This window comes from Salvelinus alpinus, chromosome 11 (genome assembly GCF_045679555.1).
Source record: "Salvelinus alpinus chromosome 11, SLU_Salpinus.1, whole genome shotgun sequence".
In the NCBI taxonomy this organism is placed as follows: domain Eukaryota; kingdom Metazoa; phylum Chordata; class Actinopteri; order Salmoniformes; family Salmonidae; genus Salvelinus; species Salvelinus alpinus.
Window position 1 is genome coordinate 24483385 of NC_092096.1, and position 20176 is coordinate 24503560.

At 41.0% G+C, this 20176-nt stretch overlaps 1 protein-coding gene across 1 annotated transcript in view; it reads left to right on the forward strand.

Moving 5' to 3' along the window:
• Positions 1–256: 256 nt before the first annotated feature.
• Positions 257–20176, forward strand: part of LOC139533786 (collagen alpha-1(VII) chain-like) — a gene marked incomplete at its 5' end in the record, with an annotated part of 59206 nt that continues 39286 nt past the window's right edge. Inside the window, 34 exon segments of the mRNA XM_071332155.1 lie at positions 257–380; positions 2699–2842; positions 3342–3529; positions 3897–3974; positions 4940–4957; positions 5060–5086; positions 5305–5373; positions 6894–6974; positions 7820–7846; positions 8587–8631; positions 8894–8971; positions 9199–9294; positions 9612–9638; positions 10082–10135; positions 10539–10610; positions 10806–10865; positions 10981–11016; positions 11146–11190; positions 11935–11970; positions 12387–12431; positions 15703–15738; positions 15820–15855; positions 15973–16005; positions 16594–16665; positions 16922–16981; positions 17244–17279; positions 17397–17477; positions 17656–17691; positions 18477–18521; positions 18643–18714; positions 19004–19030; positions 19388–19417; positions 19697–19735; positions 20103–20165. Coding sequence (XP_071188256.1) covers positions 341–380; positions 2699–2842; positions 3342–3529; positions 3897–3974; positions 4940–4957; positions 5060–5086; positions 5305–5373; positions 6894–6974; positions 7820–7846; positions 8587–8631; positions 8894–8971; positions 9199–9294; positions 9612–9638; positions 10082–10135; positions 10539–10610; positions 10806–10865; positions 10981–11016; positions 11146–11190; positions 11935–11970; positions 12387–12431; positions 15703–15738; positions 15820–15855; positions 15973–16005; positions 16594–16665; positions 16922–16981; positions 17244–17279; positions 17397–17477; positions 17656–17691; positions 18477–18521; positions 18643–18714; positions 19004–19030; positions 19388–19417; positions 19697–19735; positions 20103–20165 — 1932 coding nt within the window.

The window sequence follows — 20176 nt, forward strand, 5'->3', positions numbered from 1 at the left end:
TGCAAAGCTGTCATCAAGGCAAAGGGTGGCTGCTTTGAAAAATCTCATATGTAAAATATATTTTGATTTGTTTAACACTTTTTTGGTTACTACATGATTCCATGTGTTATTTCATAGTTTTGATGTCTTCACTATTATTCTACAATGTAGAAAATAGTAATAAAAAAAAAGAAAAACCCTTGAATGGGTAGGTGTGTCCAAACTTTTGACTGGTACTGTAGGTGATTGTCCCTGACTGTCGCGTCTCTCCCCTCAGATAGCAGTGGTGCACTACAGTGATGAACCAAGGATAGAGTTCAAACTGAATGATCACAAGAACAGGAACTCTGTACTAAAGGCTATGAGAGGAGTACGCTATGGAGGAGGCAACACCAAAACAGGTACGCACACGTACACACATACACACTGATATTCTGTCTGCGTAGAAAAATGATAGATGTCTATAAGCTTTGAAAGTGGAGACCTCACAAATGTCGAAAGTAAACTTGCCTTGCCTTTTGGAGACAGCATTGTATTTGCATAACTAATTAACTGTTAATAAGTGAACTGTTTCGCCCAGGGCTGGATTACCTAATGGGCACACAGGGCATGTATCCCTGGAGGTCGGGTGCCCCCCAGATAGCATATGATAGCAAAATGTGTAGAATTGCAGGAAATTAGCTTTAAACTGCTAAATGTTCTCTCAACCTCATGGCAAAAAGTGAACAATAGCATGAGATGAGCTATAAAACAGCCATTTTTCTCTCTGATCCATGGCAAGAAGTGTAGAATTTTCTTTAAAACTCCAGCATTTTCTCATAGCTTTATGGAGGTTGGTGCCCCGGGGTCCCAAATGCGGTAGTCCGGTGCTGGTTCCGCCCCACAGTTAGCCAAGATGTTTAGCTAGCCAGCTGAAGTTGTGTACAGCTGGATAGCAACCGTTTTTACCCTCTTTTGCTAGCTACCGTAGCCCTGTCTTGTCAAACGCCTGTCTCCAAAAATGCCAAGTTGTCTCCAGTTGTGTTTGCATTTTGAAATTGTGACACACCTTCCATGCCTATTCACTTTCAATACACATTGATTCTCTATATTGTACCTGCGTAAGTGCCTGCGAGCAAGTCTGTGTGTGTGTGTGTGTGTGTGTGTGTGTGTGTGTGTGTGTGTGTGTCAGTGGCGGTCGGTGCCTTTTAAGATGAGGGAGGATGATAATTTATGAACATGGCCTTATTTCTATTACAGCATATTGGATGACTGTCTTTCATATTCCGTTCACCCAGCTCAATGTAACATCAATAGGTTTAGGCTACTACATGATAGTAAAATTTTCCCTGTACCCATCATGAGGTTGCTACAACCCAGCCTATGAATGAAAGTTTACAACGTAGGTGCACACAGGTCGAGTGAAAGATTTGAGGTGACAGACAGTGACACACAGACTGACAGTGACACATTCAATACCGCCTTGCACACTCTTGCCTGCATCTAGCTTATCTACAGTGTAATCATTAGTCCAACAGTTGCAAAATAGAGTTTCTATTGGACAAATTCAGTTATATTTATCCCCTTTTTGTTACATTTGCTTTTGTTTAAGAAATGTTTAACAGAATCAGCACAATGAATACACCCCTGATCACACACAAACACAGTTCTCTTTCATAGCAGCCACCTACAAACTGCTCATTGTATATGTAATTCCTTCTCACATCTATCTACGTGCTCTCTTCCTCTTACCTTTTCCCTTCACTTGTGGACTATCTGTGACCAGGTGAAAAAACATTTCCAAGTCATACAGCCTATATCATTGCCACGTCATAGTCAACAAAGCTACTAGAACTAATGCGTTAGTAAACATGCTACAATCATACAGTACAGTGTACAGTCAGTAGCAAGCAGTTTAGGAGTTGCACTGGCGGGCCCCGGTGGCAATACATTTATAAAACCAAAAGCTTAACTTGACTTGGAAGAGTTCCGGTGTTGGATAGCGATAGTCAGATACCTCCCCATCCCTTCCTCTCTGTTTGAGCCGGGTGTTTGCTTGACTAGCTTGTTGCATTCAATGCTAGCTAAGTGAAAGTGAAAAAATATATACTATGAAATATAGCTAGCTTTCTCTCTCTCTCTCTCTCTCTAGCTTCTCCTTAATTTTGGATTAATTTGTTAAAAACTGTTCAGCTATTGTCTGTCTCTCTTTTTGAGTCAACTAACTCACCATATTTTATGCACTGCAGTGCTAGCTAGCTGTAGCTTATGCTTTCAGTACTAGATTAATTCTCTGATCCTTTGATTGGGTGGACAACATGTCAGTTCATGCTGCAAGAGCTCTGATAGGTTGGAGGACGTTCTCCGGAAGTTGTCATAATTCCTATGGAAGGGGGTTAGAACCATGAACCTCCTAGGTTTTGTATTGAAGTCAATGTACCCAGAGGAGGACAGAAACTAGCAGTCTTCCGGCTACACCATGGTGCTACCCTACAGAGTGCTGTTGAGGCTACTGTAGACCTTCATTGCAAAACAGTGTGTTTTAATAAATTATTTGGTGATGTGAATATATTTAGTATAGTTTTATCTAAAAATTATAACTTTTTAAATGTTTCACTATTTAAAAAAAAAATGAAATTCTGTGGGGTTGGTCCTCTCTTTCCTCCTGTGAGAAGCCTCCACTGGTGTGTGTGTACATATTGATAGTGATATTGCCAGTGAATGTATTGTTGTTCCACAGGGAAGGGGATGAGCTACGTTCTGAAGGAGCTGTTCCAGGAGTCTCTGGGGATGAGGCAGGAGGTGTCCCATGTCTTGGTGTTGCTGACAGACGGCCGGGCCGTGGACGATGTGGAGCAACCCTCCAGGATCGCACAGGCTTATGGTCAGTTCAGATATCAGTGCTCATACTCTACATACTGGGGTCAAAGGTTGTGGCTAGATGGTAAACAGCTACGGACAGAAGTGACTTTTCATAGCAGGCTAGGAGTGCATTTCATCTAACCCTAACCCTAACCCTTTTCCTAACCTTAACCTAACCTGCTACGTTAATTCTCCTAACCTGCTACGAAAAGTGACTTCCGTTCGTAGCTGTATACCATCTAGTCAAAACCGTGGTCAATGTCTTGGGACGTCTAAGGATTGTAGCCATTTTGTTCTTGTTGATTAGGAGCCGTTGCTACTGACACGCAAGTTCCTGAAAACATCTGTTTAACACAGATTCATCTACACAGGCATATCTCACCTGTCTTTGATACATGTAGTGATATCCAGTAACGGGTCCTTGTCAGAAGCCTTTGACTTTGCATATTGCTGAATACTGCTTTGTATAACATTATATAATGTATTTTCACATTCTTCTCTGATATTGACTCCACTCTCAGGTGTGAGTGTGCTGGCCATCGGGGTGGCCAATGCAGACATGGATGAGCTGAAGAAGATAGCGTATCCAGCCAGCTACCAGAACATCTTCTACGCCAGGGACTTTGATGACTTCTCCTCCATAGAGAGAGAGTTCATCAGCAACATCTGCAGCGAGGCGCTGCTCTCCGAGTTCAGACAACACGACGAGGTACAGAATACACACGTCTGAATGAAACTAATATATCATTTGAAATGAAAGGTACTAACTACATCAGGACTTTTTGGAACAACATGCTTGTTTTAAAACATTCTAGCTTGCTGATAATATCTGCTCAATATGTCTCCTTAGCTGGGATCATAGTGAGTTAAGTATGAAGTGTGGAATGTTGGCAAGCAGCCAATTATTACAGAGATGTGAAACTCGGCTGTGTGTTGGAGTGGGCTGCTCTCGCCCTCCAGCTGGAAGTAGAATGTTCTCGAGGTAGAAATTAGGATTGAATTAATAATGACCTATAGCCTCTGATTCAAGGTCATATAATAAGGTCAAAATCAATGTGTTTGACATCTTTTATTAGTCTGCCCAGCTGGACACTCCAACTGATGACCCTGATGAGCTGACCAAACCCCAGGGCCCCTGCCCCTTACAGTGCAAGGTACGTCCTTCTCTTAGTCATCATCATCATTACTGTTATCATCAACATTACTATTATCATCATCATCATCATTACTGTTATCATCAACATTACTATTATCATCATCATCATTGCCTTTTTCATCATTTGTGTCAGCATCACGTATCCCAGTTTGTCCAATAGAAATCTAATATATTCTACATATATGGTTTGTTCCCTCCCAGCAACCAGTTCTGCTAATACCGCCATTCCGACCAGTTCTGGCAATGCCGTCATTCCGACCAGTTCTTGTAATGACGTCATTCTGACCAGTTCTGGCAATGCCGTCATTCCGACCAGTTCTTGTAATGACGTCATTCCGACCAGTTCTGGCAATGCCGTCATTCCGACCAGTTCTGCTAATACCGTCATTCTGACCAGTTCTGCTAATGACGTCATTCCGACCAGTTCTGGCAATGCTGTCATTCCGACCAGTTCTTGTAATGACGTCATTCCGACCAGTTCTTGTAATGACGTCATTCCGACCAGTTCTTGTAATGACGTCATTCCGACCAGTTCCTGTAATGACGTCATTCCGACCAGTTCTGGCAATGCTGTCATTCCGACCAGTTCTTGTAATGACGTCATTCCGACCAGTTCTTGTAATGACGTCATTCCGACCAGTTCCTGTAATGACGTCATTCCGACCAGTTCCTGTAATGACGTCATTCCGACCAGTTCCTGAAATGGCGTCATTCCGACCAGTTCTTGTAATGACGTCATTCCGACCAGTTCTTGTAATGACGTCATTCCGACCTGTTCCTGTAATGACGTGATTCCGACTAGTTCTGGCAATGACGTGATTCCGACCAGTTCTTGTAATGACGTCATTGCCCACTGGGCTCCTTCTTTAGCTGACCTTTGACCCACTTTCATTTGGAAACATGGACTGACCTTTATTTGATTAATAGATTAATCTCTTTCTCCTTTCTGATTCACTTTCAAAGGGGCAGAAAGGTGAAAAGGTGAGTACAGTTATATTTAGTTACTTCTAACTTGGTGATTTAAATGAGATATTTGGACTTTATGTTTACCTTGTTCTCTTTTTCTCTGTCTGTTACTCACAGGGAGGTGGCTCTGGTAATGGTGGACTGGTATGTTCTACACCACAATTTAATTCATTCATTAAGTCATTCATTTATCCATCCATTCATCTATTCATCCAACCATTCATTCATTCAGTCATCCATTCATTCAGTCATTCATCAATTTATCCAGCCATCGAGCCATTCATTGTCATTCATTCATTGTCATTTATTTATTCATTTATTCATTCATCTGCCATAATTCCATGACATTTGTTTGATTACAGAGACTCCAGCAAAACACTGCGATGTTTGAGTCAATTGGCCTCAAGTCCAAAGGAGAGAAAGGAGAGAGAGTAAGTGTTAACTCTCTCATCATACATTGTCTATGTAGGCTATCATCTATACACACTGATACAGTAGAGTGCTGTGCCCTTGAGCAAGGCACTTCACCACAACTGAAGATCACTGCCCAGCGGCTGGTCCTGTGCTGCTCCCAGCCGTGTGCGTGTGTTTGTGTGTGTTTGATTGTTTGTTTGTTTTTTATTTCTGGATAAATACAACCCCGTAGCTGATGCAATGAAACATGAAAGGCACCGTACCATCAAAGTGGCCGTGTGTCAGAATTGATGGTGACAGTTGACAGAATCGCTGCTATTTATTCTTCTGTAGCATCTGACAGTTAGGCATTCAACAATCTGTCTTCCAAGTTTCACGAAATATTTGTTTGGTCCTATAATTGTGTTTTAATAAGCCGTTTTATACACAGAAGATCTCTGCTAAACACAGTCAAGCTGTGATCAGCGATAACTTTGGAACAAAGTTGACTAGAAATACAAAGTTGCTGATGTCTGTAATTGAACAACCCTCTGAGCACACACTGGTTGAATCATCGTTGTTTTCACATCATTTCAATGAAATGACGTTAAACCAACATGGAATAGATGTTGAATAGACGTCTGTACCGAGTGGGAAGTGACGGATAAAAAGACATTTAAAATTAATTGATAGATGACTGTATTATAGGCTACATAATGTAGGCCTAAATATTTAAATAATATTTAACTACATGTCATGTTCAGTTAATGGAGTTATATTTGTAAGCTACACTGTCTGTAATTTATATATATTTCATGATGTGTAAGAACATATGTGCCAAATGAATCTGTGATTGAGTGTAATTACTATAGGGTAAGCATTAGAATAAGCTGCCTCAATAATAGCAGCCATTAGGTGACAATATAGCTCTAGCAGCTGATCCATTGTCAGTATTGTGGAATAATTCTAATGTTAAAGTAAGATTTTATTGGAGAAAGCTGATCCGAGAGCAGTGCTGCCTTTCTTTCCATCCTATCAGTATCGACACATGCTCCAACGACTCACTTAGCGAATGTTTTTTATGCGTGGTGTTTTGGGAAACGCATGTTAAACCTTTGGCCATTGTAGGAAAGATGCATCGTTAAAACATGGGAAGCCTAAATGTCATTGCTTTCGGGAAACTGGGCCCAGGACAGCACACCTTCCACCTCCACTCAGCTTAGCGCCAGGTGTAGCAAATCAACAACAATACAATGATCCTATTGATCTCAGTGTGTCCTCAGCGTTCATTGATACTGGACTTCACATAGAAACAGAGATCAAATGTTATATTTGGGTCAGTACTCCTTTTTCAATCGTTCTTCTTGGTTGTGTAATGTGTTTTTGTGTGGTCAATATTTGTATTGTTTTTCTCAGTGACATATGTCGTGAAGGTGTGTAGTGGAACAATGATAGCAGTATCAAAACAGATAAAGAAGCCAAACAGAAAAGAAAAAGGGACAACAAATCTGTCTAGTGTATTTCTTTGGCACGGACTGTATTTTTTTTCATTTAACAGGGACTTCCTGGAACAGATGGTGTCCCCGGGTTGCCAGGACGACCAGGACGAACCGGACCCCCAGGCTCAGCCGGACAACGGGTAAATCTAACAAAGAAAGAAACAGTCTTATTGTACTCTGAGTCTACAAAACATTAGGAACACCTTCCTAATATTGAGTTGCACCCCTTTTTGCCATCAGAACAGCCTCAATTTGTCAGGGAATAAACCCGACAAGGTGTCGAAAGCGTTCCACAGGGATGCTTGCCCATGCCGACTCCAATGCTTCCCACAGTTGTCGCAAGTTGGCTGGATGTCCTTTGTGTGGTGGACCATTCTTGATACAAACGGGACTGTTGAGCATGAAAAACCCAGCAACGTTGTAGTTCTTGACATATTCAAACCGGTGTGCCTGGCACCTACTACAACACCTCGTTCAAAGGAACTTAAATCTTTTGTCTTGCCCATTCACCCTCTGAATTGCACATATACACAATCCATGTCTCAATTGTCTCAAGGCTTAAAAATCATTCTTTAACCTGTCTCCTCCCCTTCATCTACACTGATTTGAAGTGGATTTAACAAGTGACATCAATAAGGGATCATAGATTTAACCTGGATTCACTTGGTTAGTCTATGTCATGGAAGAGCAGGTGTTCTTAATGTTCTGTACAGTCAGTGTATAGGGCTGATGTAAAAATGGTCCTGTTTTAACGATGTATTGGACTGTTATGCACCGTTACTGTGTGTGTGTGATTTACATTTTTTAAGGTGCTTCTGTGTGCCTGACACCAACAATTAAAGTTATTCTAGTAATTAAGCTTAAGCTTTCCAGTGTGCAAAACTGGTTGAAATGACAGTTTTGCTCACAGCTTATTAACTACATTTGAACTTATGCCACTTATGTAAATGAGATGTTTCCAATGCCAGTTTTCTCTCTGTTTCAGGGTTTAGAAGGTGTTACAGGTGACCTGGTATGTTCAATGTGCTTATGGAGGCAATGTTTATTAGTGTCTAGTAGTGTACCCATAAGCTCAAACTCTATTCCCAAGTTGGTGCACTACTTTTGACCAGGGCCTATAGGGCTCTGGTCAACAGTAGTGCACTACAGTATATAGGGAATATGGGGCTTTTTAGGATGCAGACCCTAGGTCTTGTTCTTCAGAATGACTCATAAGACCTTTAATGCCTGTGTCTCTGTTTTCAACGTGTTCTCTACAACTCTTTCCACTTTCAATCCTTCATAATACATTTTTTTCGTTACTAATCATAGATGCCATGCACTTTGAGTGACAGTTTGCCATAATACTATGATTATGTTGACACCTGTGGGCTCATGAAATTAAGTTTCTCAGTATTATTTCCTTCTTGCTAGTTTACAGCTACACCTTAAACTGTTGAATCTGTCGTGTCCAGTTTTCTGAGATGTTTCCCTTAAGGCTCAAAGTTTGTGGGGGTTGAATTGGTTCCATAACGGTGAAACTATCGTTTATTTCTGACACCATGCAATATTAAACTAGCTTGCTTTGGTGAGCAATGAACAAGTGTGTATTCATTCAGCCATCTTTATTCAAAACTTTATTTCCCGTGGCTTCAGGTGGTGGCCTAATCATGTCATTACAGTCATCCTTTTATGATTTCCTGTCAGGTGATCTAGTGTGTCATTGTGAACGCTGTCATGTTCCGATTTTAATGTTATTTTCTGTAATCACAGGGGCCTCCTGGTATCACTGGTCCAAAAGGCCAGAGAGGAGAGAGGGTAAGTCCAACCGAACAACAACAACATGAGTCTAGAAGCAGTAGATGTTATAAGAAATGTTAGGATTATCTGTGCAATATAAAATGTACTGCTAACCAATAGGGTCAAGTGATTAAAGCGTTAAGTTTGAACTCTACCTATAGACCTTTCTGCCTTCATACCAAACCCTTTGTCGCTCTCTTTTTATCTTCAAGTTTTAGATAATCATACTACGAGTTCACCACAAGGTGATATTATGTGACCTTTGACCTCTTTCTGCCAGGGGGAGCCTGGGTATGTCATAGGGGGCATAGGAGACGGCCATTATGCTCCTGGACGAAAGGGAGAGCCTGGATCATCAGTGAGTATTCACAACACAGACCTTAAAACAACTTTGTTTTATGAAGGCTTTATAAAGGCCTTATAAAGGGTTATACATGTTTCATAAAGGGTTTGGAAATTGTATTACCTGAAATAACATGTTTTGTTCGTTCAACATCATAAATAATTGATACTACATGCTTCCTCTGAATAAGAAATACAAATGATATGGTTGTTGTTTAATGTCCTATACTGCTCTGATAAAAGGGACCCCAAGGGGCTTCGGGTGTACCAGGGGTCTCTGGACCCTCAGGCCTGCCTGGACAGTCAGGTTCACCTGGGTCCTCAGGGATATCTGTTAAGGTAAGACAGATAGATAGTGCGGGTAGATCTTACATACTATTATTATTATTATATCGCATAATAATAATCATTTTTTACTGTATGTTATGTGTGTTGATGTGTCATTCAAAAATACATGCTACAAGTATCAAGTTGTCAGCACACAATGGAAATAATATTGGGGATAAAATACATCCCTGAGGGACTCCGTTGTAACCAGTTCATATGATAAAATGTGTTTCACATTGACCTTCTGTGGCCGGTCACTTAACAATCTTAAATGATATGGGTTACACAACATTGATTTGATGTGTTTATGTTCTATTCTTCCCTTGCAGGGGGAACATGGGGAGGCAGGTGCTAAAGTGAGTGGGTGGTTCCTTTCTCCTTTCTTTTCTTCAACAGTATAGTTACTGCTTTGGGTCAAGGGAAGATGGAGCTTGCTAAGTCAATGTAATTCACCTAAAACTGGCACGGTGTTGATATGAATAAAACAATGTTGCCAGGATTATGAATTAGTTTTATCGATCGCATTTTAAACACACATTGCTGACGATTCTAGAAATGGGTGTTGATTTTTCAAAACTAGTATTGGGTCATGTATTGCATTTGCCAGGGCTACTTTGAAAAAGAGCTTCCTGTTTCGACAGGACTCACCTGGATAAATACAAAATAAATTAATACAAGTTATTCATGCTACATCTATGTTTAATATTGCCCAATAACTTGATAAACCCAAATGTAACCTCTTTTCCTTGCTGGTATGTTATTAATGAAATAACATTAGTGTTTTGTGATGTTTTGAAAGGGTTTGCGTGGGAAAGCAGGGGCCAAAGGAGACAAAGGAGATCATGGTAAAGATGTAAGTGTTTAGTTTCTGTTATGCAGCGAGCAGCCTAGCGATTAGAGTGTTGGGCCAGTAACTGAAAGGTCGCTAGTTTGAATTCCAAAGCCGACAAGGTGAAAAATCTGTCAATGTGATCTTGAGCAAGGCACTTAACCCTAATTGCTCCAGGGTTGCCATTGATCATTTCAGACACTGTCTGTGAAACAACTCTCCGATGGTGTCTCAGGGAGAGTTGGGAAAAGCAAAAAAACACACTTTGAAATAGGACAAATATAAGCACCCACCAAATGATGATTATTTATTATGCTCAGTTTGTGTTAATTAAACTATAATACCACATTGCTATTTCTAAGTATTGGCTTTTAGTTAATGTGTTGTTCAATCTTTCTTCCTTTCCTTGTTGTCTGTCTCAAACCAGGGCCAAGCAGGGTTACCTGGTCCCATTGGAATTGATGGTGTTCCAGGCTTCCCAGGTCAAAAGGGATATAAGGTAAGAGTGTGCTTCATCAAGAACTTACAGTATACCTGAAGGGACATTATCTTGTGGTTTCCTCTGTATATTTGAAAGAAGCCACAGCGAATATCATATTTGAATACTATTGGTTTACGTGGGTATCATACTGCATGTTGATCTGATTACGGTTATGATAGGATTCTGATTGGTGATTTGTGCTGTTCTTCCCAGGGAGAGGAGGGGATCGGGGTTCCCGGTGTCCAGGGTCCTCGTGGAGAGTCAGGGGAGAAGGTACAAGCAGTTCATACATGGACTCATCAACATGAACTGTGTGTATTGCTTCACCTGAATTGTGTAGTTTGTTAGTCACGTATTAGCTAATCATTGGTTTAACTTTGTCTTGCAGGGAAATATAGGCCTATCAGGACCTGAGGGAACAAAGGTACTTTATTTATGTTAACACTTTGATTTGAAGCTCAAACAACATAGGAATTCTGCAAACCCGTTGGACTGCAGTATGGACCTAGTTATTCACACCATTGAAGTATCATCTTTGTTCTGCCTTTCTAAGGGAGAGGCTGGTGTTCAAGGGATACAAGGGGTTGTCGGACTACGGGTATGCATCAACTTTTTATTTGTTTATATTGAATACACATACAAAAGTGGAGACCATTATCATGTACTTTATATACGGGCTTTCATAATTAAATTATTCCGGCTGGATGGTTTCTCTCCAGTGGTGTAAAGTACTTAAGATAAAAATACTTTAAAGTACTACTTAAGTCGTTTTTTTGGGGTATCTGTACTTTACTTTAGTATTTATATTTTTTACAACTTTTACTTTTACTTCACTACATTCCTAAGGAAAATTATGTACTTTTTACTCCATACATTTCCCTGACACCCAAAAGTACTCGGTACATTTTGAATGCTTTGGAGGACAGAAAATTGTCCAATTCGCACACTTATCAAGAGAACATCCCTTGTCATCCCTACTGCCTCTGATCTGGCGGACTCACTAAACACAAATGCTTTGTTTTTAAATGATGTCTGAGTGTTGGAATGTGACCTTGGCTATCCGTAAATTAAAAAACAAGAAAATTGTGGCGTCTGGTTGGCTTAATATAAGGAATTTTCCATTATTCGTATTTTTCCTTTTGATACTTAAGTATATTTTAACAATTACATTTACTTTTGATACTTAAGTATATTTAAAACCAAATACTTTCAGACTTTTATTCAAGTAGTATTTTACTGGGTGACTTTCACTTCAACTTGAGTCATTCTATTAAGGTATCTTGACTTTAATCAAGTTTGAGGTTTGAGTACTTTTTCCACCGCTGTTTCTCTCCTCCTTTAGGGGAAGAAGGGAGTGAAAGGCATCAGAGGGGATAAGGTCAGTTAAATCCACACTGATTTGCTCTACCGCTCATTACGCCGCCTCATATTGAAATATTCTCTGAATAATTAATAAGAGTGGTGTTTCATCAGCTGATTAAATAAGAAAATCTATTTATTTCAGCTCCAGGTCAATCGCTGGGCTGTGTATGGCTTAGAATGTGATCAGATCCATTATTAAAGGGCTTTGGGTGTATGCCGTGTGTGTGTGTGTGTGTGTGTGCGCCCGTGCATCTGTTTGCGTACGCCAGTCCGAGCACAAGCCAATGAAGTGCAAGTGCCCACCTCATAACAGTTATCATATCTCCTGCTACGATAGTATGTTTTTACTCTACAGTCATGTGTGTGAGTAGCTCATCAGATAATGATCATGGTGATAATGTGGTGGTAATGTTATGGTTATGTCTCCTACAGGGCGATCGAGGAGAGTTGGGGCCTATGGGAACACAGGGAGTTACAGTGAGTATAACCAGCCATTACAGAATCATTACCACACTACCAAACCTGGGCTGTGTTCATTTGGGCATGCAGAAACAGAAAACTAAAAGTAGTGTTTCTTACTGGACAAGTCCGGGTAGTCCCTCTCCGTTTCAGTTTTTCTTCCATTTGGTGCCTATTGAAGTAGGCCTCAAGTCTCCTGACTTAGTCTGTCGGGCTTTACAGACTGTCTTTATGGCTTACCCTCCCTTCACTAATCCTCTGGTTACAAATTTGCTCTCTTTATCCTTCAAATCGCTTGTGTTGTAACTTTTCATTGAGAAAGTTTGCAACTAGTTAGGTGAACCCACTTCCCCTTCCCTCGTCACTGCCCTCTCCCTCCACATATTATCTGTGTGAAGGAGTGTGTCTACCTTAGGGAAATTAACCCAGCTGATTAGATTGAAGTGGGCAGCCATCCTCCTCCAACCTGTCCAGCCATGGGCTACATCGGCCCGCTAATAGACGACTAGTAAAGGCCCAGTGCACTACTTTTATTATTATTATTAATATGTTTTTTGAATTCTGATTTTTCAGGGGGTGCTGCAGAACCCTCAGCACCCCTACCTCCCACGGCTATGGGTGTGTCAGGACTAATGGTTTATCTGAGAAGGTCTTGAATCACTGAGCTTTAATTCAACCTAATTGCAATGTGCATAATGAATACAGGAGGATTATCTCAAATCATCATCTTAGTTATGACCTGAGTTCCATTATACAGTGCCGTCTGAGTTCCATTATACAGTACCGTCTGAGTTCCATTATACAGTGCCTTCTGAGTTCCATTATACAGTGCCTTCTGACTTCCATTATACAGTGCCTTCTGAGTTCCATTATACAGTGCCTTCTGACTTCCATTATACAGTGCCTTCTGAGTTCCATTATACAGTGCCTTCTGAATTCCATTATACAGTGCCTTCTGAGTTCCATTATACAGTGCCTTCTGAGTTCCATCATACAGTGCCTTCTGACTTCCATTATACAGTGTCTTCTGACTTCCATTATACAGTGTCTTCTGACTTCCATTATACAGTGCCTTCTGACTTCCATTATACAGTGCCTTCTGACTTCCATTATACAGTGTCTTCTGACTTCCATTATACAGTGCCTTCTGACTTCCATTATACAGTGCCTTCTGAATCCCATTATACAGTGCCTTCTGACTTCCATTATACAGTGTCTTCTGACTTCCATTATACAGTGCCTTCTGAGTTCCATCATACAGTGCCTTCGGAAAGTATTCAGACTCCTTTACTTTTTCCACATTTTGTTAGGTTACAGCCTTATCCTAAAATCTATTAAATTGTTTTTTTCCCTCATCAATCTACACACAATACGCCATAATGACAAAGATAATTAAATATATATATAACATTTACATAAGGATTCAGACTCTTTACTCAGTACTTTGTTGATGCACCTTTGGCAGCAATTACAGCATTGAGTCTTCTTGGGTATGACGCTACAAGCTTGGCACGCCTGTATTTGGGGAGTTTCTCCCATTCTTCTCCACAGGTTGGATGGGGAGCGTTGCTGCACAGCCATTTTCAGGTCTCTCCAGAGATGTTTGATTGGGTTCAAGTCCGGGCTCTGGCTGGGCGAGTCAAGGACATTCAGAGACTTGTCCCGAAGCCACTCCTGCGCTGTCTTGGCTGTGTGCTTAGGGTCATTGTCCTGTTGGATGGTGAACCTTTGCCACCGTCTGAGGACCTGAGCGCTCTGGAGTAGGTTTTCATCAAGGATCTCTTGTCATGACTAGTATCCCATTCCCTGCCACTGAAAAAGATCCCAACAGCATAATGCTGCCACCACCATGCTTTACCGTAGGGATGGTGTCAGGTTTCTTCCAGACATGACGCTTGGCATTCAGGCCAAAGAGTTGAATCTTGGTTTCGTCAGACCAGAAAATCTTGTTTCTCATGGACTGAGAGTCTTTAGGTGCCTTTTGACAAAACTGAGAAGTGGCTTTGTCTGGCCACTCTACCATAAAGGCCTGATTGGTGGAGTGCTGCAGAGATGGTTGTCCTTCTGGAAGGTTCTCCCATCTCCACAGAGGAACTCTCGAGCTCTGTTAGAGTGACCATCTGGTTCTTGGTCACCTCCCTGACCAAGGCCCTTCTCCCCTGATTGCTCAGTTTGGCAGGGCATCCAGCTCTAGAACGAGTCTTGGTGGTTCCAAACTTCTTCCATTTAAGAATGATGGAGGCCACTGTGGTCTTGGGGACCTTCAATGCTGCCGACATTTTTTGGTACCTTTCCCTAGATCTGTGCCTCGACACAATCCTGTCTCGGAGCTCTACGGACAATTCCTTCAACCTCATGGCTTAGTTTTTGCTCTGACATGCACTATCAACTGTGGGACCTTATATAGACAGGTGTGTGCCTTTCCAAATCATGTCCAATCAATTAAATGTACCACAGGAGGACTCCAATCAAGTTGTAGAAACATCTCAAGGATGATCAATGGAAACAGGATGCACCTGAGCTCAATTTCGAGTCTCATTTCAAAGGGTCTGAATACCTATGTAAATAAGGTATTTTTCATATATTTTTTTATACATTTGCAAAAAATCCTAAAAACCTGTCTTTGGTTTGTCATTATGGGGTATTGTGTGTAGATTGCTGAGGATTTTTATTTTATATAATCCATTTTAGAATAAGGCTGTAATGTAACAACATGTGGAAGAAGTCAGGGGGTCTGAATACTTTTCGAAGGCACTGTTTATGTTTGGAAAAGTATGAATCATTTCAGTCAAACATTTGCTCCAATGGATGATATTGACTGACATTAATATTTTTTATTTCAATTGGCCAATTAACACTGTAACCCATAACAAATAAATAAGAATGTTATTGTTTTTCATTTTTCAGAAAGTGCTGTCAAAACGTACCTTGTTATGACTCGTATGTTATGAGTAGGTCTATGTGTTCTTGGCTGTCATGTCACATGATCTAGAGTTATTTGAAGCCTTTTCCAGAAATGAGAATTACACCAAAAATGAAAGCACTTGTCTGAGGATGGTGCTGCACCAATTGACATAAAAAGAAAAGGGAACAGTTTCATGAAAAAGCTTTAAATAAAAGTTCAAATCCAGGTCATGTGACGTGATTAACCAAAACACAGGGACCTAGTTATGAGATTTGATGACCTTATTTGGCAAGATATATTTACTTTCTGTATAGTAAGGTCATGTAAGTTTGTTATGTGTATTGTTCAGGATATGAATAGATATATTGTCCTGTGCTCTCTCAGGGCTTTGCGGGGGCTCTTGGCCAGAAGGGTGACGAGGTGAGTATTCATGGAGTGAGAGTGAGAGTAAGAGTGTGAGTGAGAGAGTAAGAGAGGTAAGCCTTTGGTCTCACTCCACAGGGACAGAGAGGAGTTCCTGGTGACCCAGCCAAAGGGGTAATGTTACAATACCAAATAATTCTCCCTGACTGTATTTACCTAGCTACATGTTTTATACACAGTACTATCATATCCTGCATAATATTATGCTTACTTTCCGTTTCATCACAACAGATCATTGGTCCCACGGGAAAGAAGGGTACCAGGGTAAGGGACTTATTATTGCTTGTTTATGTATTTTTAACTTTAGGTAAAACCTGTAAACCCTAAGGTGCCCTTAACCACACATCTGCATTGCAACAAACTATAAGCCATTGTATCCTAACAGTTAAAGTGCTGTTAATTGGTGGTGGGAGTATTTTCTCACAACAAGGACCAAATCCCCAGGCCTGCCTGTCAACAAACAACACAATTACATTTCTGATTAGTGGCCACTGCACTGGGCACTCATGGATTACCCATGATACACCACAGAGATAGCTATTTCCTCTCTAGATGTAGTCGTCCAAGATGTATTGTTAAAAGTTAGAGTTTAAGGAGGGGCTCTTCAGATCTTTCTTTGTTAAAACAACACGTCAAAGGCCCCCTTGGTTGCTAAGCTGCTTTTGATTGTTGTACTGTAAGTGGTTGTAGTGTTTATTGATTGGCTTGTGACTGTTTGTGTTGTGTTTATTGATTGGTCTGTGACTGTCTGTGTTGTGTTTATTGATTGGCCTGTGTGTGTGTGACTGTCTGTGTTGTGTTTATTGATTGGTCTGTGTGTGTGTGTGTGACTGTCTGTGTTGTGCTACTCAGGGTGACATTGGTCCCGTCGGTCCGACTGGACCCCAGGGAGTAAAGGGGATCCAAGGAGTCAAAGGAGAAAAGGTAAACCACACAGAATAGTGTCATCATTACCTCAGGTTCCACCATAACCCATTTCCTACCCTGAGATTCACCCCTACCCAGCAGACATAACAATCACACGGTAGGTTTAACAATCACATGGTCGACACAACAATTACATGGTGAACATAACAATCACATGGTCGATACAACAATCACATATAACATAGTATTGTGTTGTGACGGCCGGATAGAGAAACATGGTGTTGTGTGTGGTCTGTCTGTTGGGTTTCTACAGGGTAATCCTGGGTTCGGCATTCCTGGACAGCAGGGACCGAAGGGAGAAAACGGTGAAAGGGTGAGTGCTTCACTACCGGTGTGTGTCATTGGTCAGATGACCTGACGAAGATCCAACTCGGATCGAAACGTTGTCTTCTTTGTGCGTCTGATTAAATCACCATGGGAGCCATTTCCTTTTCTTTCATACAATCTTCTGTCTTGCACCTGATAAGTTAGATATGCATATTTATCTATTTGTTCTATTGGTCAGATGAGCCATGATGATACTCCAGGACAGGCTGACATGTTTGATGTGTTTGTTGGTCTCCTCCACCTTACAGGGAAATGTTGGCTTGTCTGGGAAACCTGGACCCAAGGTAAATATCTTCTCTCAATCCACTTTACATGCTATCAATATCGTTACATTGTAGGGACAGTTTAGAGATATTCAAATGAAACATACACGCAGCGTGTCAGTGATTCCATCTTTACAGGGGCATGATGGCTCTAAAGGGGCAGGGGGAAGTTTTGGGGGCCCCGGGGATCCTGGAGCACCAGGACTAAGAGGTAAAGATGTAAGTAAATCATGACTGGCTGTTGTTGCAATGACGTGTGTGTGTTTGTGTGTGTGTGAGAGATAAATGGCCTGTTCACATTATATTGGAAAATAGGATCAATACATTCACATAGTTCTTCAAACAGTCAGCATGGTTTAGATGACACTCTTGGCGTGACAATTATCCTTGTCTATAGGGTGTGCCTGGAATCAAAGGAGAATCAGGACTACGGGTGAGTTCATGCATCTGTATCCGCTGGACAATATTTAAGCAATAAGGCCCGAGGAGGTGTGGTATATGGCCAATATACCACAGCAATATACCTTATGCACGATGCAACGCATAGTGCCTGGACACAGCCCGTAGCCATGGTATATGCATGTAGCCTAGTGGTTAGAGCGTTGGACTAGTAACCGAAAGGTTGCAAGATCGAATCCCCGAGCCGACAAGGTAAAAATCTGTCGTTCTGCCCCTGAACAAGGCAGTTTAACCCCCTGTTCCTAGGCCGTCATTGAAAATAAGAATTTGTTCTTAACTAACTTGCCTAGTTAAATAAAGGTAAAATAAATAAAATAAATAAATATTATTGTCCATATATCACAAACCCCAGAGGTGCCTTATTGCTATTATAAACTGGTTACCAATGTAATTAGAGCAGTAAAAATTTATGTTTTGTCATACCCATGGTATACGGTCTAATATACCATGGCCTTCAGCCAATCAGCATTCAGGGCTTGAACCACTCAGTTTATATTTCAGTATAGTCTCCTTGTATGTAACTTACCGTAAATGCAATGAAACCTCTGCCAATAGCTCTGAACCTCTATGGCACAGGGTAATTCACTCGCCATGTTACCTCTGGTTTACTGGTTCAAGCCCCACTCCTGCTGTTCCTCCTCAATCGCTACCACAGCATTATATTTAGACACAGCACCTACAGCATATGATTGGATACAACACCCACAAACATGCGGTGAGTCACAGTTTTTCTCTCTGTTATGAATGCTTTCTCCTCAGGGAGAGCAGGGACCAGCGGGTGAGCCTGGTGAGAGAGGAATAAGGGTAATGTCTCCATGTTCTACCCAACTCTTAGCATTTCTCTGCACACAAGTTTGAAATATGCTGCACTGTTTGTTGGAGTGGATATTTTTTGGCTTATTCTCACTCTATACTGTGACTGTAGGGCCCACTGGGGTTACCGGGACGACCAGGGGACCCAGCAGAGAAAGGAGATACCGGGAACATTGGTTTGCCTGTAAGCATTACTCCCTGACGAAGGCCATGCAGCCGAAACGCGTCGGTTTTTAAACAACTTTGTTTCTATTGAACATGCCATACTAATAAAGGCATTTAAATTAATTATATGAAGAGTGCCTTGGTCCTCCTTTCTTTTTGATGGCCTGTAAGCATTGTCTGACTTTACTATCAAGCGCCATTTTGTTTGTAAAACTTTATTAGTCACTGTCAAAGATACAAACCTGATTGATTTGAATTGCTCAGCGTGGTTGGATATGTTCAGCGATATGATTTCCTCTTTGTTTCAGGGAACGGCGGGAAAGAAAGGAGAGCCTGTAGGTCTACATTCACAACAACAAGACTGTCAAACATTTATCACTGCATGCAGCGGTTGACTGACTCTTCATCACGCTTGGTTTAGGTCAATGTCTCACGTCACTGACATCGCCCATTGTTCAGGAAAATAAACACTCTTGTGTTTCTAATTATATTCCTAGCCTGATAAATGCACAAATGAAAAATCTCAGCTTTATTAATCATGCTATGTTCCCCTTGAGTGAGTGTTGCATCTCCCATCAGTATTGTGATGGCGATGCAGGACTGCTCAGCTAGCACAATGTGTTTACTAGCCGCTAGTTTCTGAATGCACGTCCCTCTTGTTTTGTTTTGTTCCCATGGTCTCGCCTCTGAAGGGAAAACCAGGACCTCCGGGAGGCCCGCAAGTAAGTCCATCATCCATTACCACTTCAGAACAACTTTCCATGAACTCAGCCATCCCTGGCAGATGGAACCAGTGAGAAGATGCCTGATGCTCCTAGAAGCCCTAGGGGTTAGATTATATATCCAGGGAGTTAGATGAAAACATGTGATTGAACATTAACTTTTTTTGGTTGGTTCATTTAGTTTCATATGACTAGTCCATCTTTAATTTAACCCTTTCAAGACCCTTTATGGAGAGGACTGGACTTGTTTCATATTTCTGTTGTGTTTGTTCCATCCAGTTCAGTTCAGACAACAATATCCTGACTAGGGTGATCAAGGTGAGATAAGTGGAATCTACGTCATCGGCATGACATGGATCACTGTATAATAGATGTATATGTACTTCATCACAGTATAATAGATGTACTTCATCACAGTATAATAGATGTACTTAATCACAGTATAATACATTGACATGTATTCCTATTGTTCAAGCTCTTATCCAGAAATACACTTTTCTATTCTATACTATAGTGTTCTATTTTATTATATTATTTTATATTCTATTTGATTATGCTATTTTCTATTCTATTTAATTGTTATTTTCTATTCTATTTAATTGTTATTTTCTATTCTCTTCTATTTCATTGTTATTTTCTATTCTATTCTATTTGATTGGGGCTGGTGTGTTTTCTCATCCATCAGGGTGAACCAGGACACCCCGGAGAGCCCGGTCTCAGAGGGGAGACAGGTCTGCCTGGACAAAAGGTGAGTGTGAT